The sequence below is a fragment of the Chrysemys picta genome, chromosome 3 (assembly GCF_011386835.1).
Source record: "Chrysemys picta bellii isolate R12L10 chromosome 3, ASM1138683v2, whole genome shotgun sequence".
In the NCBI taxonomy this organism is placed as follows: domain Eukaryota; kingdom Metazoa; phylum Chordata; order Testudines; family Emydidae; genus Chrysemys; species Chrysemys picta.
Window position 1 is genome coordinate 62,584,729 of NC_088793.1, and position 24,917 is coordinate 62,609,645.

The following is a 24,917-nucleotide window of genomic DNA, read 5'->3' on the forward strand; positions in this document are numbered from 1 at the left end:
GATGGGGATTTTCCAAAAACAGGAAAATCAGCAATAGTGTGTTCATCCTCAGCCCAAGCCTGTGATTGGCTTCCCTGGCATCACGTGTCTGGGTCTGTCCTAAATCCCACTGTAGCTCCCCCAGGCTGGTGGGGGGGGAGGGGGGCTGCGAAGAACCCCAGGAGCTGTAGAAGAAGTGTAAGTGATGATGGGGGGTGCAAAACTGATGGGGGGGTTGGGAGGCCTGGCAGATGTGGGGTCTGGGGGCGAGATAGATGTGGGCCTGGGTGTGGCATTGTTATGGGTGGTGGGGCAGTTGTGGGAGCTGGAGGACAGACAGTTGGTATGATACGCAATTGTGGGGTGGAATTGAAGTGGGAACTAGGAGAACAGGATTGGTTTGGGGGCAGGATTAATTGCTGGGCAAGGGGTGGACAGATGTATTTTTTTTTTTGGTACAAATCCCAACATTAAATGCTTCCATAGGGCGGGCATTGACTTTATTCCAACTTTGCAAGGAGAAAGAGCATGGCCTTTGAACCTCATTCTGCTCCTCACAGCACTACCCAGATTGGACCTCTTCAGGAAGCATTGTTACATTTCCTGTCCTGAAGACTATCTCCAACCAGCTGAGGCTTTGTATTTAAAGTTGGGAGCATTCCCAAATGGGATGTTCTATAGTACTTTAAATTCAGACAGCTAGCTCTCACAACTATCATAGCATTCATTCCGTAACTAAATTCAACAAACATTGCTTCTCCAGTTAAGCATTGAATTCCAGTCCTCAGGAGCACTGACAGTCTTAGGGCAGAGTAGTTATGCCTCTTAGATTGAGATCAATTAGATGTACATTAATTCTCTAAATTCTGCACGTTGATTATCCAATCTTACATAATTGTTATGCTTATAAGAAGCACACAGAATCTTTTTCAAGGGTATAAGGCAATCCGCGGCGTTTGAGAGTACAGTTTAAGCATTAAAATCAGCATATGCTTCCATTCTCTCTCACACACGCACGCACGCGTTCTGCAGCTGGATCTTATAGTTACCAGATCTTAGTGTTGCTTGGTCAGTTTCAGTGGCCAACTGAACCTGCACAAGAGGGAGAGGAGGAGCTGTGTCTTTGTTGGACACAATGGAAGCTCCGATGTTGATGAAGAACGAATCCAAAGTTCCCTGGCAATACACCCTTCTTTATAGTAATAAGTTCCCATACAAGTCTATGGACTTTGCTGCGTCGCATCGGAGCTGTTAATCACGAGGTAGTCAAGACTGCTCCCAATCAGCATTATATTGGGTTGTTACTGGGAGTATCCATAGCGGTTTCTTATCTCGTCCCTCTGGCTCCACTCTTTATCTTGTCCTTGGGGCGTATGCCTTGTTTTAGGGTCGTCAATCTGCCATTCGGGTGATTCTGATAATAAGGTTGCCTCTCAACTTCTCCACTCTCCTCTCGACCATTTGGCCCATTAGTACTGGCGCCTCCTGTCTCTTCTCTGTAAACATGCCATACGTTCTTCATTCATACACAAAACAGTAAATAATTTCAAAAGCAACAATTACAGCCGTAACACTTCTATCCTTCTAAAAACGATCATTAACATGTAAAGCAAAGAATAAAACCAAAACAATTTCTTCTTACTAATTCAAAGTTAGGAAAACGGAGTACAATATACACGAGACAAGTTCTCCCCATTAGGCTTTTGGCCTACACAATGCCATTTCCTTTCTTTTGGTAGAACTCTTCTTCATATCTTAATGTCTAGGTTTAAACGTATATCTGCCTAGTTTCGGATGTTGTTCTGTAAAAGGTGATCCTGCTTCTCACACTGAAGGTAAACTGCTATGAAAATCTCACTGTAACAGACTTGTGGTGCTTAGCATAAAGAAGAATAGGAAAACATACCTGTGCTTATCTAAAAAATCCCTTTTTTCAAGTAATAAGACCTGGCTCACCCTGCAGATATGTGGATCATCCAGAATAGAGAGAGAAATTGACATCCAAAGATTTGGGTTGTGCGTTGTTAAGTGGGATTTACCAGGCTCTGCTGTAGGAGAAATTGTTGTGCTCTTTCCTCAAAGTATTATGTATCAGAATCTGTCATTTTAGGAAAGTGAATTTGAATTATTCTGACTTTGAGACTTGGGCAAATACCAAACAACGAGTGTGTGCAGAATTAGAATTTGGGAATTCTGAATGCCTGATTCATGCTCATTTCTCTGCGTCTGTTCCTAAATGGGAAATCTGTAGTACAACCAGTTTTCTTGAATTGCAGCCCTGTGTTTTTTAATCAGAAAATACTGTCCTTTCTTTAATTTTTTTGTAAAGGTCCACTGAAGTATATAAGCAAACGCTAGAGTACTTGGTGTAAAACATCTCTAAAGAGAAAATGTGTTGCTTGCTCAATATAGAGAATCTTGCAAGCATTTACCATCTGCAGAACTATTCTGAAATAATACATAGAGGAGGTAAATAGGTCCTGGGAGCAATAAGGTCTATGAAAGCAGATCTTGTTTCCAAGGGACCATAAGTGCCATAACCATATTAGTGTGCTAAACAGATACAAGTTCTTGAAGTTGTGAAGGAGGGTGTTTCTCTTTTTTTTTTTTTTTTTTTTTTTTGCAAACCCAGTAGCTTAGCTTTTAATGAATGTAATAGTTACCGAAAAAGTAATGTGGTAGAGAGAGGCTTACATAATAAGCCAGTTAAAAAAAAAAAAAAAAAAAGCCACAAAAACAAATAGTTGAAAGGGTGGAAAAATGAAGTGAATAAACCTGATTCATCATTCATGAAAGTCTACCTACCAATATTTCAGTCACTGAAGACTTAATGAAGGGTAACAGGGATGCCTCAATGTGAAAAGAGAGACAGCAATAAAAAATAAATAAAAAAAATTCTGGTTTTGGGTGTGCGGTTCCCCTCTCTTCTCTGAATGTATTGACTAGTAATTTCATGTTTGATTCACAAAGTGTGTATTAATAATTTGGATCTGTTTTTGTTCCTAAGTGTTTTTTTTAATTATTAGTTTCATTGTGTTTTATTAGATCTGATCCTTGCTGGCAACCATTTGATTTTCAGAAGTTGAGCTAAATTAGAGGCTCCCAAACTGCGGTTCCTGGAGCCCAAGATGGTGATAACAGTGCTAGATATCACGTGGTGCTGGATCTTCCTCCTCCTTTCCAGCATTACCAATCAAAAATATATTCCTAACAGCTAAACAACTGTTGTAATTGCCACAGGGATGATATGCTAAACATTGAAATTAAAGTATTTTATGATTGGGGACCCTTCTCTGATCAGCTATGATATTTACAGAACTAAAGCCTTTCGCTTCTTACAACAGAGTTCCACCTCATCCCAGCTTTTAAAAAGTTACATAAGAGATGTAAAGCTTAATTTATTCTAAAAAAACCCAACTTTATTTCAAAAAATCATTTAATGTTCCTAAGTGACAACATTGTACTTACCTATCATACCTTTTACAAAATCCAAGCATTTACAAGCATGGATATGTATCTAAGTACATAAACATAAAATTTTCAAAACCACCTACATTCCATTTGATCAACTAAGGCATTTAAGCCATCGAAGGTCAATGGGATTTAGGCTCATTCTTAAGGTGCTTTTGAAAATTTTAGCATAAACAAATTGCCCACATAATAAATGTAAACACATTTGTATCAAGTAAAAAAGAATGGACATTTCAGCCCAGCCCAGCAATTTTAACTCTGACCCCTGTATTTTTAAAAAATATATATTTTTGTTATCTTGATTTTGGTATCAAAATATTTTCAAAGTTAAGTGACAAATGTTAATTGATAAATATGTACTGATATTTTAAGATTGCTGATGAAAGAATAGTATTTATTTTGGGGCAGAGCTAAAGTTTGCACACTTTTTTTAATTATCAAGGGAAAAAAGTGTGACTCTCGGTGTGTTTTTATATTCACACTATTCATCAGTCTGGAAATGTGCTGCTCTTGAGTATCCACATCTTTAAGCATTTATGGAGACTGGTCATCATGGGATAGAAGTGTTGGTTCCCAAATGATCAGGAACTGAGTCATGTACTCTGTCTCCCAGTGATAAGAGCAGCTCAGTGTACATGCTCTGCCTGTTCTTTGGAGTGGGGAGGGGGATGGCCTCAAACTTGGTTCTGGCAGACCATTCCATATCTCGTCTTTTTCCTTCGGTATCTCTTTTGTTCCTCGTCCTTGCACCCCTCACCATTCTGCTGACCTCAGCAGGGGACTTCTTTTGCCTCGGTCTTCTCAGACAAGATCATGCTCTGTCCTGGGGCTGGTTTTGTTCAATATCTTCGTTAATGATCTGGACGATGGGATAGATTGCACCCTCAACAAGTTTGTGGATGATACTAAGCTGCGGGGAGAGGTAGATACACTGGAGGGTAGGGATAGGGTCCAGAGTGACCTAGACAAATTGGAGGATTATCCTGGACCCCTGCCCTCTCTCACATGTGAGACACATCATGGAGGATAGGTCCATCAGTGTCTATTAGCCAGGATGGGTAGTGATGTTGTCCCTAGCTTCTGTTTGCCAGAAGCTGGGAATGGGTGACGGGATGGATCGCTTGATGATTACTTCTTCATTCCCTCTTTGGCACCTGGCATTGGCCACTGTCAGAAGACAGGATACTTTGGTCTGACCCAGTATGGCCATTCTTATGTTCTTGAGACAGCATAATATCATGGTCATCAGTGTCCAGTGTTGCAGAGGGGTCCAGGAGGATGAGGATGGATGTCTGTCTTCTATCCATTGACAGGAGGAGATCATGCATCAGTGTCACTAAGGTGGTTTTGATTCTGTGTCCTGGCCTGAAAACAGATTCAGGTGTATGTAGAATGTTCACTTCAGTTAGAAGAGCCTGATGTAGCCATTTGCTAGCTTCTCTACAATCTTGCTCAGGAATGGGAGGTTTGACATTGGGCAGTAGTTGGCTAGGATTGATGTACCCAGGGCATTTTTCTTCAGTGTTGATTAGGCTATTGTGTGTTTGAAAGAGAAAAGGAAAATTCCTGCTCTGGATGAGGTTGTTGGCTATTTGAGGCCTGGTCTGCACTTAAAAATTAGGTAGACATAGCTTTGTTGGTCAGCGGTATGAAAAATCTATACCCCTGATTGACATAGCTTTGCTGACCAAACCCCCCAGTAAGATGCAGCTATGTTGATGGACGAATGCTTCCATCAGCATAGCTACTGTTGCTCAAGAAGGTGGTGTTCCTACCCCAGTGGGAAAAACCATTATGTCAATGTGGGCTGCATTTACTCTCTGGGATTATGCCAGCATTGCTGTGGAAATTTAGCTATGCCGGTGTAGTCTCGGTAGTGTAGACATACCCTCAGTTAGTTGTTCCTGACTCTTGTTCTAGTGCATAGGAAGTACATGGCATCAGAGACTAGTACTATAGAGTGTTTTTTAAATGCACAAAGTAAAGTGGGAAAAAAACCCTGAGAAACGTTCTCTAACCTTTTTTTTTTCAGTTCTCGTATTTAGGTGTTACTTATAACAACTGTAGATAACACATTTCTGTCCAAAATGTTCTTTGACTTTTTTCCCCCCCAAATTGAATGTTTCTCTTTAAAGGTTAATTGTGATCAGTTAACACATTTTTAACCAGTTGAATCTAGATTAGCTTCTAAATTGTTTAAGAACATATTATTTAAAGCATGTTAACACATTCTAGAATGGTACGGTAATGCAAATAAATAGTAGTAATAATCCATATTCCAGGCATAGACAAAACCCAAGAATTCTTTTTTTTTCTAACAGCACCCATAACGTGATACTTGCTCGTAGATTCATACTCGTAAGATGTCCTCCATTGCATAGTGTGGAAGAGAGTAGAACATTCCTGTGTTTTCCTATTAAAAGCATAATTTGATTTGCTTGAATGACAAAGTAAATAGGTCACTTTCAGGGATATTTGACAAATTAAAAATTGGAAAGAGATTACTTAGTAGATACAATTATGTTAATTAACTTTAAAATTTACAAAAATACTATTCTTTAAGCGGAAAAAGAGTGAAAAAGGTAATGGAAGATGGGAAATGGCATACAATTCTTTCCTTTGGAACTGATAGGAGTGCAAGTCCTATTGTACAACCAATTTAATTTACTATATGAAGTCTTTGAACCATCAAAATATTTAAAATCAGATTAAAACTGCTACTCCTAAATTGCTCAAAGGATTTTATCAGAGATACAGATTGGGCTATCTATTTAAGGCAGAATCTCAATAAGCATTGTTTTCAGAGATTTCTAACTTTATTAAAATGTGTTTTAAATTCCATTAGTATTAAAATTGATGACTGGAAAACAACCTATACTGTATTATTCATTTTTTGTACTTAAGATTTATGTTAAAAACATTGGATTAGATATGGTACATTCTTTGTGAAAGTATCTCAGAAATATAAATATAACTTTCATGTTTGTATTTCAGGAAACCCAGATGCCTTTACTGAAATTCTGCTGGATCAGGAACATATAAACCCTATAATAAATTGCTCAAGTCAGCTAGAAGATTCTGGGTGTGATGTATCTAGTGACTGTGTATTTGATACTGTAGACATATCACATAACTTTGGGCACTCTGAGCACAGTTGTAACACTTCATCTTGTACGTTTAATTCTGAAATACTTCCTATATTGAATACCCATTGTACTAACAAGGAAAAAACTCTGGCTGCTCACATGCAGTTCTTGCAACATCTCCTTGAACTAAGAAAACTGACAGAAGCAGGAGGTCTGAAAACAGTCTTTACAAAGCTTGAAAGCGACTGCTCCACAATATCAGATTCTGTCTCTCGATTGCTTGATGGCCTGCTTACTTTTTACAAGAATCCTAAATTTCCTGTCTCAAATTTTCTGACAGAAGCAGTTTCTGTTTTGATCAATTTAATAACTGATGCTAATTTATCTAATCATGTTCTGAAAATGTGTTTTGAGAAGCTAGAAGAATTTAAGAAAAACCTAGTTCAGATTATTTTAAGCAACAGCAATATCAATAGGGTAAGTGAAATAACTTCCAACCTCACTATCTACGTTAGCATGAAATCCAAATATACAGTTTACAATAATAGTATTGTTAGTTAGAAATAAAATATTATGCCTCCTTGGAACTTTCAACAGAGACTAAGAAAAAGTAAATATGTAAAAAAGAGAGCATGTTGTAGCACTCGTCTTGTTTAAGAATAGGATTTCAGTGAATATCAGCATTTGAAAATCTTTTATCTGAATGTATGCAAAGTTCTCCTCCAGCCCCAAATTTAGGGTTTATCCTCCAACTAGCCATTTATATGCAGATCAAAACAAATTTGTGGAAACCAGAATAAATACTGGTTTTTTTTGCTTTGCTGCATGAGGCGATTTTATAGTTTGACACAGGCTACTAAAAATGTCCAATGATTTTTTTTCTTTTCCCTGCATTAAAGATGTGGGGTCAGATCCTCAGCTGGTGTAAATCTGCATACTTGCATTGAAGTCTGTGGAATTATACTGACTCACATTATCTGGGGATCCAGTCTCCTGAAGCTTGAAAATAATATTTAAAAATAAAACACAGGAATTAAGAAAGGAACATAGGAATTGAATGCCCACTATTATGAGAGTAAAGAGGAGTGCATACTTTACCTTTTGTATACCATACATCATTTTATATTTCTCTATCATGCTATTTTTGATTAGTTGTCTGTGTTACCTCAGAATTTGACATTCTTGTGTGAACCCCAGAACTTGACAGTACTGTTGTCAGCCATTTTGTATGTTCAACCACTGCCAGCTAAAAACCAAATACCACAGAGTGAAAAATAATCTTAGGACTTTGTAAGACCAGGTCAAACAGTTGCATACTTTCGGTTTGCTAATGAATTTTTTTTGTTAATTTTGTGTTTTATTTTTTATTTAAAAAATAAATAACCTTAATTTTAAATACTCCTAACATATTATTATAATTATTATAACTAAAATGCTAAAACATTTTAAAATAATAAATTTATTAAATATAACCAATAAAATTACTATACTAAAATCACTATAAATTATATATTTTGTATTAATATTAACTATAAAATAAATAATTTGCTTTAAAACAGTCCAAAAAAACATTTCTTCAAGCAAAAAACTAACATCTAAATTCCCCATCAGCTAAACTAAAAAAAGCCCCTAAAAGCCTGGCTAATAATCACTCAAAACCATCTCAAACTATAAATAACTATATCTAAAATATCCTAAACCTATTGCACATCTGTGTGTGTGCGTGTGTATAATGCTTAAAATCTAATAAATAACTTTAAATAAAAGCACACTTGCTTATATCACATATCAAACAAATAAGCTATGCATCTTAATAATTTATTCCTAACACTGCCTAAAAAAAAAACAATTAAATTACCACGGCTTTAAATTCTAAAAAAACCCAAGTAACAATCTCTTCCAAATTAAATAGTCCCTGTCTTTCTCCATGTGGAGGTTTTTCCAGTGCCTGCTCTTGAACTTTCCATTTCTGCTCTGTTTTCTTGAGTAATGAGAACTGAACACAATATGTAGAATTTAAGTATTTTAAGTACATACTGATGGAGATGTGTCTGCTAGTCTCTGAGCAGCAGATCACACAAATGCCTGCTCTAGTTAGTCACTGAACGTGCCCCCACCCCCAGGGTGCTGGGGAAACCAGTCGTCTCCTAAGGGAACCAATCTGCCAGGTTGCATGGTACGCTCGGGACACACAACGCAGAGGCACTAGGCCTCTAGATCTCTGCACAGCTGGAGATCTACCTGGGGCTACAGGCACTGACTTTTCAAACTACCGGGGGGGTGTTTGACCCCTGGCTCTGCCCCAGACCCTGCCCTCATCCCACCCCTTCCCTCAAGGCCTCTCCCCGCCTCTTCCTGCCCAGTTCCGCCCCTGAGCACGCCATATCCTCGCTCCTCTCCCAGCCTCCCTGCATGCCATGAAACAGCTGATTGTGGGAGGCGCGGAGAGGGAGAGGGGAGGCGCTGATCTGCGGGGCCCACCAGCAGGAGCTGGTGGTGGTTGTGGAGGGTGTTAGAACATTGCACAACTTTAAACGAGCATGTTCTCCAATAGAACAGCGATTTAATAATGAAACAACTTTAACTGGGACGACTTTAAGTGAGGAATTACTGTACACTGAGCCTATCCTAAAGCAGGTGACTTCTCTTTTCTTTGCTCCTGGTCCCTCCGCTCTCGACTTTTGATGCAGAGTGAAGTTCTTGGAATATTGTACTTCTGAGCAGAGGAGCCAACAGCAAAGATAATGAGAGTAGTTTAAAGAGATGGGAGAAGAGCAGATGTCGAGTGGTTTTCAAGGGCTTCTTGAGGATCGATTGTATCTAGAGTTTCCCTACTTGGAGGTGGGTGGGTGAGGAGAACAAGTGGACTTTTATAGAAAAAAAACAAAACTGAAGAAATGATACATCACAACAGCACACCAAAAAACCAAAAACAATCTGTGGAAACTAGGTGGAGTTTGTTTATGAATAGAATCACGAGGATATGGTAGGGAATCCAGGAAGAGGGATTCATTGTTGGGATGGGGAGGAAGAAGAGAGAAGGAACCATGGCTCGGGTGGGAGGTGGAGTTAGCATATTTTACATAGGAAGAAAGCTGGGTGTGAGATTGGAAGCAGTGTTTCCCATTGGGCAAACCCAGAAAGAAGGTTCATGAGTTCCAAGTCAGCTTCATCTCTACTATTTAACTACTGGTACATTGAAATAGACAACTTTTTGCCAAATTACAAATGATCTACGCTCTATAGTATATTAATAGAACTCATTCCTGCATTCAGGTAGTTTGAGTGAACATCTGTTTAAACATATATTAATTAGTTAACCATGCTGTAGTAATTGCTAAGTTTCTGAAAAACTATTTAAATTGATATAGTTAATACCAGTAATGGTGTTTTAGTGATCCTTTAAGTAGAAAAAAATGGAACAGTTTATTTTTAGTTTCAGTTTCAGCCTCCGCGTTGAAAAAAAAAATTAAGTAGAATGGAGTGTAGAATTTTTAATAGAAGTTGTATGACTAATATGTTTTTTATCTAATATCACCCAGGGACATTTTTGCTTAGCTTTTAATTATCGCTATTTACCCAAACAGTGATTGAAATATGGAGGGTATTGATTTAAAACAAGATAGCTAATGTGTAGCAAACTGGCAGCTGGTGAAAATTCAGATCACTTAAACACCTTCAGAATAAAGTAGAAACTTTTTTTAATGTCTAATCTTAATGTTCATGAGGATGACTTTGAAAACGCGAACCCAGTACAAACCAATGCAGCATTCTCTCTTTGACGTTGCAGACAGCCTGAAATAATAGTTGTAAAAGGTGTGAACTTTCCATTAATTTCAACAGAGAATAACTGAAACCTAGCGATGAGTGATGGCAATTTAGAGTCACACTTAGCTATTTCACTGATGATCATGATGTTAGGAGTATCCAGCCATTCTTATTCAAGTGCTAGTCCCTACATGTGATCTTCTGTGGGTATGAATGCACTCCATGCACCCAGAGTGCCACAGAATCCAAAGACCTGCTTCAGAAATTTGGTCCATCTGGCTGTGGATTATATTAATTGTAATTGCTTAGAGCACCAAAGGATCTCAGCAGTTTACAAACAGTGACTTAAATACTTTAAAAAATTGCTGAGAGGTGGGGAAGAAATATCCCCATAGTATAGATAGGGAGAAAAAAAATGAGGCAGAGACATTTGATATAACTTACAAGAATCTCATTGCTTGAGTTATTTATCACTAGGTTGGACAAAGCACTAGAAAAATATATTGTAGGAACCGATAAGATCACTTATTCAAGTTAGGCACTTCAAATACAAAATTTTGGTCTGAAATTCTAAATTCACATTTAAAGAAAAACTTGCTTGTTCTTCAGGATGAGGGAGATAGAATTAAGGAAAATACTTCTAATTTTAAAATATAAAACCTCTTTGTCTTGTAAAACTCTAAAATAAAAGAAGACAGTAGCTACTTCCATTTCCTTTTTCTTTGGCAAATAGTTCATAGGTGCATAATTTTCAGAGAGATGCACAGATTTTTTTGAAGGTGTCTAGATCAATTCCCAGAGAATCCATGTAACTGTAAAGTTGGTAATCTGAAGGGTTACTTTGTCTTTTTCCACCGAAGGTGTTTACAAATTCCTTAAAATCTGTTTGGATTGGCATTAGTCTCCTCTAGGTAAACTTCTTAAGTCTTTGTGTCCTCCCTGACCTTCTCAGTGATTACAGTCTATGGTGAGTTGTGCTTCAAGGGGTTTGCTTGCCTTCTGGTTTGAAGGCAATTGTGGTGTTTGTTTGGTGGTGTTTTTATTTCTTCCATTTTAAGACAAGGGACAGTATCCCACAAAACTGTAGGAAGTTTTGAAAATTGAGTAATTCTATTCCATGCAGTTCATTTTCGGGATTACATTAGTTCTGTAGTGGAGCTGTTTTTTTTGCTGTGCCTCTTATCTGGCTATTGCCAAAACCTATCCCTAAGGACACTTTTTAATTTTTTTTTTTAAATTAGGCCACAATGTAATTGCATGTTAAATACAGTAACTGTTTAGTTTTTATTAGTTTTTAAGTGTCTATGAAGTTGGAATATGCTTATAGTTAATTAAGATTCAGTGAAACTATAGTTAAAAATATCAAATTGTCTGTCTATATAAACTGACATTTAAATGACGTTTTTCTTTGGGGTTAGAGAACTACTTCACAGTGGAATTATTTTACAGTATTTATTTTAAAAAAATTGATAACTGGAAAACAGTTTTTTGTGATAATTTCAGCCTACTCAAGTATGGTAGGTTAGCATCATTTCACTGACATAAAATAGTATATATAGTCAGGTCCACCTCATAGAAGTTAGTGGGCAGCAAAGGCTTTTATTAGCTACATCATCTGCTATGCTTTGGTAGTAGTCGATTATAGAATAGTACATAATTACGAAAGGAGCTCTGTATCTACTTTCCTTTTTATGTCTCCTCATAATTAGAATTGAAAATAGCAGATGTCATTCAAAAACAACAAGGAAAGTCCAACATCATAAAAAAATCCTTTTTCGAACATACACCAGACATAAACTGAGGATTTTACCATTTAACTATTGGGTGCAATTATAGGCGACAATCCGCTTGCTGTAAATGTCTCCACTCTGCCTTCGACAGTTCTGAACCATGAAAATAATTGAACAATCATTTAGCTTACAATGAAACCTACTGTTTCCAAATTATTGTTGAAGGAAGAAACTCACTCCCATGCCACAAGTCTGTCACATCAGTTACTTCAATGATGGCATAAATAATTAATAATTATGGGAATTCCCTGGTGCTTGGAATCTGACTTGGAAGTCCACTGTTCATAATAGATGTATTGGCAACACTGAATTCACCTTTTTAAATAAGCATGATTGATAGGGCACTTAAAGTAGTACTTAAACAAAGCTAACTCAGAAATCCATTGAGGAATAACAGAAGACACGTGGTGAAGTATATCACCATGCTCTGCTGAATGAATTATTATTATTTTTTTTTTTTGAGGCTGATGGTAGCTGCAAGATTGTGGGTGGGGGAGACAGTCCAAAGAGGTACCAGAATGCTTCTCACTCCCTTCATTGTTCCTATGAATAGGATTTGCAATACCTATTTCCCCTCCCTTGGACTCCATAAGTAAGGTCCAAATAGCCTGGCTCTATTGATTTGCAGGACCTGCTGTAAGATGTATTTATTTATTCCACACATTGGTAGGGGAAATTGTTTGACTGTGCCTGAGGTTTTTATGAAAGCAGAGTTTTGCAGGAGTCTTGGAGTTGAGCTGTGTAGGTTGTATAGTTAAATATTTATTATTTATCTTGTTTCTATAATTTGTTGAACACACAGTCTCAGGTGCCTTCTTAAACTTACTATAAATTCTCTGCACATGACAAAATAATTCGCCTTTTCTCTGCACTGTCTAGAGGATTTATTGTTTCATCTGGATGTTCAGAAATTTTGGAAAGATGGATTGTCATGGGGCCCTGCTGTCCTCTAGGTTTTTAAATTAGGGAGCCTTCTATATTAATGGGTGACTTGGCTTGTAGGTCTAGAGTTTATCAGGAAAGAATGTCCATAAAATCCAGCATACAGTTCTTCATTTTCAGAGTTGCTGTAAATTGTGTTTTTGGTTTTAACGTGACCTATCTTCTAGCTTGCTACATTTTTGTTAAAGTTCTTCCTCCCTGCAAAGAAGGAATGTAAGAAATGGTTTTTCCTTATAACACCATTGTCTTCTCCAGTGCTTTGTTCTACATCTCTTTGTTGGTTTGAAGAGCGATGACAGTCTCTTTAAAATCAGACAGTGATAGTCATCTCTATTAACCCCCTCTTGTTTGAAGAGGAGAATTTTTGCTCTCAGGAGCTTTACCTCTTCGTGGGTTGCCTACAAACACACACACAGTTGCAAGGGAAGGGTGAACAGATATGCTATTTATTGTTTTGCTAAGTAAATGGGTTTTGGGAAAAATTGGAAACTTTTCAAGTTGGGGAGACATTTGATCCCCACCTGCAGAATGGGTTATCTAGTTACCTTTTGCAACTGCCCAGCAAAAATTATTGTTTCTAAAATATACAGTGTTTCATGAGACAACAGCAGTTCAGTAGAGATTCATTTTACGTAAGTGTGAGTCATGAATTTCAATTGTAGGGTATGTTGCACATTCATAAAATCCAACAGTTGCTTTTTACCAATAAGTTATGGGGAAATATCTCATACGTAGACTATATGTCACAGCAACAGAATAATTTCAGGATAAGGTAAAGACTATTATGGATTTTACAGTGAGCCAACTAATAGAATCGCTTTCCTAAATTTGCAAGCAACTAAATTATGAATTGTGTGTGTGTGTTTTATATATAAAATACACCTTAAAGTAGTCAAAAACAGTGCCTAAAGATCAGGAATCTGTGTCATATTCAGGTATAATTATATGCATCACCAAGGATTAAGATTTTCAAATAAAGAGAAATCATAATTTTATATAGATAGCTTTATTATGTTACACAATAACTAAATTAGCTATAGGTGACACTAAATTTCTGTATACAATTGTAACCTGCTGTCTGTGTTGTCAGCAGTCACATTGACATTACCTCACTCATCAATGTACAAGAGCCTCCCTATTCAGGGACAGATAATATTTAAAAATAGATTAAGGTTATCCTGTTTCTCCAGTTCCTTTCAAGTCCAGTAGAACTTTAGAGTTATGAATACCAGAGTCACAAACTGACTGGTCAACCACACACCTCATTTGTAACAGGAAGTACATAATCAGGCAGCAGCAGAGACCAAAAAAGCCCAACTAAACAAAAAAAAAAAAACCCAAATACAGTACAATACTGTGTGAAATATGAACTACTAAAAAGATACAGGGAAAGTTTTAAAAAAAAAAAAGATTTGACAAGGTAAGGAACCTTTCTCTGCTTGTTTCATTTAAATTAAGATGCTTAAAAGCAGCGTTTTTCTCATAGTAAAGTTTCAAAGCTGTATTAAATCAATGTTCAATTGTAAACTTTTGAAAAAAACATAACATTTTGTTCAGAGTTACAAACATTTCAGACTTACGAACCACCTCCATTCCCAAGGTATTTGTAACTCTAAGGTTCTACTGTATACAGCTAGTGGGCTTCAGTTCTTCTTTGAGTGATGGTCTCCACTGTGGGGTTATGCATGCGCACCATGCATGTGGAGCTGGAGAATTTGAAAATCATGTATGTTAGTCTGTGCATGCACCCTGGCTCACCTCGTGCCACTGACCGACGGGATAAACAGCGGAGCAGACCGACTACCTCTCCAGTTTCTTCTCACTGTTGTCCAGGTCAGAACAGGCTTCGTCTTCATCTCTTAAGATAAGATTTAGCTTTGTAAATAGTTTTAGCATTGTATACAGTTTATAGTTTTAGTGTTTTCATCATTTTAGTATTGGATTAATCTTTGGGGGAACAATCCCCCATACCTTTTGTGGGTACTATGGAAGCAGAGAAAGAATTGACAGGAAGGAACTGTCATGCATTGCAGTTCCTTCCTGTCAGTTCTTTCTCTGCTTTCATAGTACTGTATGATGCCCTACACTCCAGGCTTCAAACTCTGTGTTTCCTGCCCATGATCCACCAATGCTGCCTACACTGCCTCAGAGAAGCCCACGTTGTAGTGAGGTGCAATATCTGCTGCTCATTCCCCAGCTGTACTCAAGAAGGGCTGGAACTCTGTCTCCAAAACCACCTCACGAACAAAGCCATGAGACTTTAATTGGACCCAGGCCAAGGAACCCTCCTCCCCTATACATTGGCCTGACACAGGAAGGAATGAGCCTCCTGCTGCTAAGTCTGACACTGGTGCCAGAGAATCGATTCCCATAGACTCCCTGGTGGGATTTTCTCCGGAAGCACTAGTACACATGAAACTAAGTCTTACTTGAAATGCATTTTGATACTTTCGGATTAATCTTTGAGCAAACCCAGTACCTCAGCCCAAGAAGACTTAGTTTGGTCCTGCTTTGAGCATGGGGTTGGACTAGATGACCTTCTTAGGTCTCTTCCAACCCTAATCTTCTTCTATGATTCTATGATAAGTCCCAGAGGCTTGACAAGAAAGCCCAAAAACATCAGGCTCCATTGGTACCGGAACATGATCCATTGGTACGGTCATCCTTGGCCCTTCCTAAACCTTGGGATTCATCGGCGTTGACAAAAGACTGTTCACACCCTATCCATGGCACCGCCTTTGACAGCACCCTTTCCAGCTCCACTGGTCTGGCCACAGACAACCACTCTTACTCCAGGGGGAGCCGGGCCTCATGCTTCCCCACAGGATATCTCTTCATTCCTGGATCTGGATTCCTTTCCAGGGATGTCATAACACCACCTGGTTGGAGAAGTTTATTGTCCATTCCTTTCTTGAAATACAACTTCCCTCCAATGGACTTTATCATGGCCACCCTGGATTCAGTCACTGCAAGAGCTTACTTGCCCACAGACAGGTTTCAGACCATGAGCTACATTATAGCCCAGATCACAAACAATCCTTGAGTACCAGTCAGGACATGCCTATCTCTCCTAGGTCATATGGCCTCATGCACTCATGTCATGCCAGTTGCAAAACTCCACCTTCGTTGCCTTCAAGCGTGGCTCCAGTTGGTATGTTCTCTGAACCACCACCCCATGAGCTTCATGATAACAATCCTTGCCAAGATGGTTTCTTCCCTACTGTGGTGGATGAATCCTTAACAGATATGCGTGGGTAACCCTTTCTCCCCCACTCCTCTCCAGACAGGACCATTACCACAGACCCATTTCTTTTCAGTTGGAGAGCCCACATAGACAGCCAGAAAACACAGGGCACCTGGATGCCCCGAGAGTCCAGAATGCACATCAATATTTTAGAGTTACGAGCAGTCTGGAAGGCATGCGAAGCTTTCTTCCATTCATCGATGCTCACCACTGATACTGTCGGAGAACATCATGATCATCTTCTATATCAACAAGTAGGCGGAATGAATCCTGTTTCCCTGTGTGCGACTGCGGTCAGCTTGTGGAACTGGTGCATCAGCAACCAACTCACACTATCTTCCCAGGAAATTAAATACGCTCAGGGAGTCTCTCAGCAGACATATTGCTGTCAACCATGAGCAAGAACTCCATGACTTTGTGCTGCACAACATCTTCAGTCTATGGGGAACCCAAACCAGAGATCTGTTCACCTCTCTAGCAAACTGAAAATGCATCACATACTGCTCCAGAGGAGTTCTAGGTCGCCGCTCTCAAAGGGATGCTACACTTCTTTCTTGGTCAGATAACCTGAACTGTGCATTCTCTCCATTACTGCTTCTGCCAAGAATTCTAAACAAAATCTGGTAGGACAGGGCACGGGTTATATTGATTACTCTCTACTGGCCCCAACAATTTTGGTTCCCAAATCTTCTGGGCATGTCATGCTGAGTACCAATCATCCTCCTGACGTTTCCTGAGCTTCTGATACAGCGGAACAGTAAGATAAATCAGCCTGATCTGCATTCGCTTCACCTCAGGGCTTGATTTTTGGATGGACACCGTCCTTAGAATGCTCATGTTCTGCATACTTTCCAACTGTAGGAAAGATTCCCCAAGACGATATTACCTTGCTCAGTGGAAATGTTTTTCTTCTTAAGCACATCAAAAGAATGTTCTTCCAGAAAATACAGATATCCCTCTCATTTTAGAGTGGAAGCCGTGTTAGTATGTATCAGCAAAAACAATGAGGAGTCCTTTAGGTGCAACAAGGACTCCTCGTTGTTTTTCCTCTCATTTTAGACTGTATCCTATTCTCTAAAGATGTCAGGCCTATCCATCAGCTCCTTATAAGTCCACCTGGCAGCAGTCAGTGTGTACCATCCTCCTTCTCGGGGCACTCGGTCTTTGTTCACCCACTGACCTCAAGATTTTGGAAGGGCCTAATCAGAACTTTCTTGCCTATTCACAAACCTACCCCTCAGTAGGACTTGAACCTTATTCTCTCTGCACTCGCAAGGCCACCCTTTGAACTCCTAGCTTCCTGCTCCATGTCCCTTCTCTCCAGGAAGGTCACATTTCATGTAGCCATCGTCTCAGCCACAAGGTTGGTGAGCTTGGAGCGATGATGGAAGATCCTCCTTACACTGTATTCCATAAAAATAAGGTTTCATTATGTTTACACCCCAAATTCACCCTCAAGGTTGTTTCAGAAATTCACTTGAACCAATCCACTTACTTGTATTCTTCCCTAAACAGCATACTTCCTTACGGGAACAGAGACTCCATGCCCTCAGTGTCCGGTGAGCCTTGGCATTTTATTTACACAGAACAAAACCAATCAGGAAGTCCCCAAGACTGTTCATTGCTATAACAGAAAGAATCAGGGGACAAGCACTCTCCACCCAAAGGATCTCCAAATGGTTCTCTGGCTGCACTCTACTCTATCAACTATTGAACCTCGCCCCACACCCATGGAGTAAGAGCTCATTCCGTGAGAGCACAAGCAGCGACTATGGCATTGCTTCAGGAGGCGTATCCCTCCTTGAGATCTGTAAAGCAGCCACGTGGGCTCTGCTCATATGTTTACGAGACACTGTGTGCCGTAGTCTACAACTCCTCTGCTGATGCCTCCTTTGTAATGACTGTCTTTCATTTAGCCCTACTGTCTACCTGCTCACACTCTGCTTCTGCTTAGGTACTGCTTGTCCGTCACCCACAGTGGAATATAATAAGGTCCATCACCCGAATAAGAAGAGGTTACTTACTTGTAATTGGAGGTTCTTCGAAATGCATGGTCTCTATCTGTATCCCACTGCCCACCCTCCTTCCCCTCTGCTTCGGAGCATCTCTGATTCACAGTGGAAAAGGAACTGGAGAGGCAGTCGGTCCACCACACCCTTTATTCCCTGTATTGGAGGCTTGAGGTAAGCCAGGGTGCATGCATGGACCAACGGACACTATTTTCAAATTCTCCGACTCCGGATGCATGGTGCGCATGCATAACCCCACAGTGGGATAGATTGAGATAGGGACCACACATCTCAAAGAACCTCCAGTTACAGGTAAGTAACCTTCTCTTTCCTTGAATTAATTGAGAACCAAGAGGATTTACGATTGAGAAGCAGCACATTTTGACTGGTTTTAGAACATCAGTTATATGACAGAACAACAGTTATGTCATAGGAATATTGAGTGGTCTTGCCAGACTTGTGATCTAGTATGAGAGAGGTAATGGCTGAGTCTGCTAATTGTTAAATTCAGTTAAATTTTCTAAGCAATCTCCTTTAGAGATAGCTATTCAAGTCAAATAGTAATCGTTTATGAAAAACACCACAGTCTAAAAACAATCACCAAATCCAGTGAAGTAGTCCAGAGGATGACCTAAACAGACAAATGGATGGGTTAGAATTTTAAGCACAAGCCTTGTCTCATTGCACCCTCTCTTGCCTTCCCTTCTTCTGGCTGATATGTCCCATACTTCAGGACTACGGTGGTCGTGGTGGGAGGACGTAGAAGAGAGCTCTGACTGTTGACCATGGAGCAGCTGCCAATCTCTCCCTCTATGAAGCCTGCAGTGGCTCAGGGCTACTCCTTGCCAGCAGTGTCAGCCCAGCACTGTCTCCTAGTGCAGCAGTGTATATTTTGCTGCATTTTAGTATGTTTTATTCAAAGCACTGCAAAATGGTAACAAAGGCCACACCATCAACAGGTAGTCCTGGGGGAGAATAAAATATTGTGTTTAGAAAAGATGAAGAGAAGGAGCTTTAAAGGAAGCATTACAAGAAGGAGCTTTAAAAAGGGGGAGGGAGAGAGGTCTTGAGATGAGTGTTACAGTGATGAAGAATATGAGCAAAATGGAGTAAAGTATGCCAAGGAGTTGAAGCTTAGAAGAGAAATAGCATAATATTTAAAATGACAATAGAAGAGTGAGTTACAGTAAGAAGATAATGAGAAAATTAATAAAGGAAGCAGGTGGCAAGGTGGAGGCTAATAAAAGAATAATGGTAGGAAAGAATAGTTACAATGAATACCTTCCCTGTAAGAGTGAGAATTTTAAAATGACAACGCAAGTGAATCGAAATGAGTGAAGTGGAGAAAACAAAAAAAGATTAATCGAAAAGTAAATGTTATTAGTGTTTAGGAATACCAACATAGCTAGTCATTCAGGTGCTGCGTCTCCAAGGAGTTAATGGTGTATATCAGTCAAACATACAAGTATGCACACAATTCCTTAGTTTCTGATGTAGTGCACTTGTTTTTGGATAACCATGCAGAGTTGAAACATGAATTGTGCTAGTACTCAGAGTATTTGCCTTTATGAAACTTGCTACTGGTTAGTATTTCTGAGTTTCAGATAACTCATTTTCAGAAAGAGGTGTCTTAATACAGTCTGATCAAACTAATTCTAAAATGAATAATTCATATCTTGGGATTTTTCCTGTGGTAAAGAACTACCAAGAAGTCCAAAGTCCAATAACTTTTTTGCCAGTAGATTTAAAAACAAACAAACAAACAAAAGCTAATAGATTCCTAACAGCATAGTTTTTATTGTATCCAAACCATTAATCCAGCCCAAGAACAGACTGAACGGATTCTTGTTTCTTTTACTGTATATTTTTGTGAGCTCAGTGTATTTTATATTTTTGTTACTAATAAAAGACATGTAATATTTTGAATTTTACAGTATATCAATTTGAATATTTAAGGACAAATTCATTTTGCCATTATTTCCAGACAGAACTAAAAGATGATCCATGAATAGACCACTGAGAGATGAAATTTTATGTATGTTCACTGTTTGTGGATAACTTTATTATTTAGCCAATGCTGTTTGCATTTGTAGCCGTGTTGGTTCCAGAATATTAGAGAGACAAAGTGGGTGAGGTAGTATCTTTTTCTGGACCAACTTCTGTTGGTGAAAGCTTGTCTCTCTCACCAAAAGAAGCTGGTTCAATAAAAGATACTGCTTCACCCCTCTGGTCTCTCTTACTTAGACAATGTAAGGTTAGCCTGAATGCAATTAATGATGAAGCTGCCTTGTAAATACTCAAACGTCCTCCTGTACCAGTTCAGGCAAGTGGGTTTACTACATCTCTATCAGCTGGTAGAGACATTAATAAATATGTAAAAGGCTCAATATTAACAATTTGCATCATGCACTTATTTGTAGAACTGAATATTCTTATTATTATCTCTAGCAAATGGAGGCAATTCTGTGCTGGGAAGCTAGATTTAAATATAATTCAAGTTTCATGATAAATCCAAGCTTATGCAATTTTATCATAACTGTCACCCTGGGATACAAATTATTATTCATTTGAGTCTCTTTCAAAGAGGTAGGGATTCATTGGCACATTGGTATCATGCAGTATAGCAATACAAGTGATCCATCTAGTTTAATAGTGTTTCTGACTGTGAATTATACTAGATACTTCAGTGGATTTTGCAAGAAAACAAATTCACTCCGTAATGAACAGGCAGAATGGTCTGCCTAAAATTCATAGATTCATAGATTCATAGATTATAGGACTGGAAGGGACCTCGAGAGGTCATCGAGTCCAGTCCCCTGCCCGCATGGCAGGACCAAATACTGTCTAGACCATCCCTGATAGACATTTATCTAACCTACTCTTAAATATCTCCAGAGACGGAGATTCCACAACCTCCCTAGGCAATTTGTTCCAGTGTTTAACCACCCTGACAGTTAGGAACTTTTTCCTAATGTCCAACCTAGACCTCCCTTGCTGCAGTTTAAACCCATTGTTTCTGGTTCTATCCTTAGAGGCTAAGGTGAACAAGTTCTCTCCCTCCTCCTTATGACACCCTTTTAGATACCTGAAAACTGCTATCATGTCCCCTCTCAGTCTTCTCTTCTCCAAACTAAACAAACCCAGTTCTTTCAGCCTTCCTTCATAGGTCATGTTCTCAAGACCTTTAATCATTCTTGTTGCTCTTCTTTGGACCCTTTCCAATTTCTCCACATCTTTTTTAAAATGCGGCGCCCAGAACTGGACACAATACTCCAGCTGAGGCCTAACCAGAGCAGAGTAGAGCGGAAGAATGACTTCTTGTGTCTTGCTCACAACACACCTGTTAATGCATCCCAGAATCATGTTTGCTTTTTTTGCAACAGCATCACACTGTTGACTCATATTTAGCTTGTGGTCCACTATAACCCCTAGATCCCTTTCTGCCGTACTCCTTCCTAGACAGTCTTTTCCCATTCTGTATGTGTGAAATTGATTTTTCCTTCCTAAGTGGAGCACTTTGCATTTGTCTTTGTTAAACTTCATCCTGTTTAACTCAGACCATTTCTCCAATTTGTCCAGATCATTTTGAATTATGACCCTGTCCTCCAAAGTAGTTGCAATCCTTCCCAGTTTGGTATCATCCGCAAACTTAATAAGCGTACTTTCTATGCCAATATCTAAGTCGTTGATGAAGATATTGAACAGAGCCGGTCCCAAAACAGACCCCTGCGGAACCCCACTCGTTACGCCTTTCCAGTAGGATTGGGAACCATTAATAACAACTCTCTGAGTACGGTTATCCAGCCAGTTATGCACCCACCTTATAGTAGCCCCATCTAATTTGTATTTGCCTAGTTTATCGATAAGAATATCATGCGAGACCGTATCAAATGCCTTACTAAAGTCTAGGTATACCACATCCACTGCTTCACCCTTATCCACAAGGCTCGTTATTCTATCAAAGAAAGCTATCAGATTGGTTTGACATGATTTGTTCTTCACAAATCCATGCTGGCTGTTCCCTATCACCTTACCACCTTCCAAGTGTTTGCAGATGATTTCCTTAATTACTTGCTCCATTATCTTCCCTGGCACAGAAGTTAAACTAACTGGTCTGTAGTTACCTGGGTTGTTTTTATTTCCCTTTTTATAGATGGGCACTATATTTGCCCTTTTCCAGTCTTCTGGAATCTCTCCCGTCTCCCATGACTTTCCAAAGATAATAGCTAGAGGCTCAGATACCTCCTCTATTAGCTCCTTGAGTATTCTAGGATGCATTTCATCAGGCCCGGGTGACTTGCAGGCATCTAACTTTTCTAAGTGATTTTTAACTTGTTCTTTTCTTATTTTATCCGCTAAACCTACCCCCTTCCCATTAGCATTCACTATGTTAGGCATTGCTTCAGACTTCTCGTGAAGACCGAAACAAAGAAGTCATTAAGCATCTCTGCCATTTCCAAGTTTCCTGTTACTGTTTCTCCCTCTTCACTAAGCAGTGGGCCTACCCTGTCTTTGGTCTTCCTCTTGCTTCTAATGTATTGATAAAAAGTCTTCTTGTTTCCTTTTATTCCCGTAGCTAGTTTGAGCTCATTTTGTGCCTTTGCCTTTCTAATCTTGCCCCTGCATTCCTGTGTTGTTTGCCTATATTCATCCTTTGTAATCTGTCCTAGTTTCCATTTTTTATATGACTCCTTTTTATTTTTTAGATCATGCAAGATCTCGTGGTTAAGCCAAGGTGGTCTTTTGCCACATTTTCTATCTTTCCTAACCAGCGGAATAGCTTGCTTTTGGGCCCTTAATAGTGTCCCTTTGAAAAACTGCCAACTCTCCTCAGTTGTTTTTCCCCTCAGTCTTGATTTCCATGGGACCTTACCTATCAGCTCTCTGAGCTTCCCAAAATCTGCCTTCCTGAAATCCATTGTCTCTATTTTGCTGTTCTCCCTTCTACCCTTCGTTAGAATTGCAAACTCTATGATTTCATGATCACTTTCACCCAGGCTGCCTTCTACTTTCACATTCTCAACGAGTTCCTCCCTATTTGTTAAAATCAAGTCTAGAACAGCTTCCCCCCTAGTAGCTTTTTCAACCTTCTGAAATAAAAAGTTGTCTCCAATGCAGTCCAAGAATTTGTTGGATAGTCTGTGCCCCGCTGTGTTATTTTCCCAACATATATCCGGATAGTTGAAGTAGCTTTTTCCCAACCCCAAGGAAATAGTGGTTGGATTGTTCCCTAAAGTGATTTCCATAGGTTAATTGTGATGTTAAAAATACATTTTAAAAAATTTCCTTTTCCGTTTTAAATTTGTTGGATGTCTCCTGGCTTTAGTATTGTAAGAGGTGAAAAGAAGTGTCTGATTGACTTTCTCAAGACCTATACCTCTATCATGTCATCTCTTGTCGCCTTTCTCATTTAAATAGTTCTAACCTTCGTATACCTTTCATATATGAAAGTTTTTTCCAAACATAGAATCATAGAATATAAGGTTGGAAGGGACTTCAGGAGGTCATCTACTCCAACCCCAGGCTCAATGCAGGACCAATCCCAAACTAAATCATCCCAGCCAGGGCTTTGTCAAGCCCGACCTTAAAAACCTCTAAGGAAGGAGATTCCACCACCTCCCTACGTAACCCATTCCAATGCTTCACCACCCTCCTAGTGAAAAAGATTTTCCTAATATCAAACCTAAACCTCCCCCACTGCAACTTGAGACCATTACTCCTTGTTCTGTCATGTGGTACCACTGAGAACAGTCTAGATCCATCCTCTTTGGAACCCCCTTTCAGGTAGTTGAAAGCAGCTATCAAATCCCCCCTCATTCTTCTCTTCTGCAGACTAAACAATCCCAGGTCCCTCAGCCTCTCCTCATAAGTCATGTGCTCCAGCCCCCTAATCATTTTTGTTGCCCTCCGCTGGACTCTTTCCAATTTTTCCACATCCTTCTTGTAGTGTGGGGCCCAAAACTGGACACAGTACTCCAGAAGAAGCCTCACCAATGTCGAATAGAGGGGAATGATCACATCCCTCGATTTGCTGGCAATGCTTCTACTTATACAGCCCATAATGCCGTTTCTTGGCAACAAGGGCACACTGTCGACTCATATCCAGCTTCTCATCCACTGTAACCCCTAAATCCTTTTCTGCAGAACTGATGCCTAGCCATTCGGTCCCTAGTCTGTAGCAGTGCCTGGGATTCTTCCATCCTAAATGCAGGAATCGGCACTTGTACTTGTTGAACCTCATCAGATTTCTTTTGGCCCAATCCTCTAATTTGTCTAGGTCCCTCTGTATGCTGTCCCTACCTTCCAGCATATCTACCACTCCTCCCAGTTTAGTGTCATCTGCAAACTTGCTGAGGGTGCAGTCCACCCCATCCTCCAGATCATTAATGAAGATATTGAACAAAACCGGTCCCAAGACCGACCCTTGGGGCACTCTGCTTGATACCGGCTGCCAACTGGACATGGAGCCATTGATCACTACCTGTTGAGCCCGACGATCCAGACAGCTTTGTCTCCACCTTATTGTCTATTCATCCAGCCCATACTTCTTTAACTTGCTGGCAAGAACACTGTGGGAGACTGTATCAAAAGCTTTGCTAAAGTTAAGGAATAAGACATCCACTGCTTT

General features: G+C 39.5%; 1 protein-coding gene across 2 annotated transcripts in view; it reads left to right on the forward strand.

Moving 5' to 3' along the window:
• The window catches only part of MEI4 (meiotic double-stranded break formation protein 4), a 141,863-nt gene that overhangs the window by 25,466 nt on the left and 91,480 nt on the right, over window positions 1–24,917 (forward strand). For both annotated transcript variants that reach the window (XM_008178124.3, XM_065588075.1), the window contains exon 3: window positions 6,445–7,013. In XM_008178124.3, coding sequence (XP_008176346.1) covers window positions 6,445–7,013 — 569 coding nt within the window. The remainder of the gene's footprint in view (window positions 1–6,444; window positions 7,014–24,917) is intronic.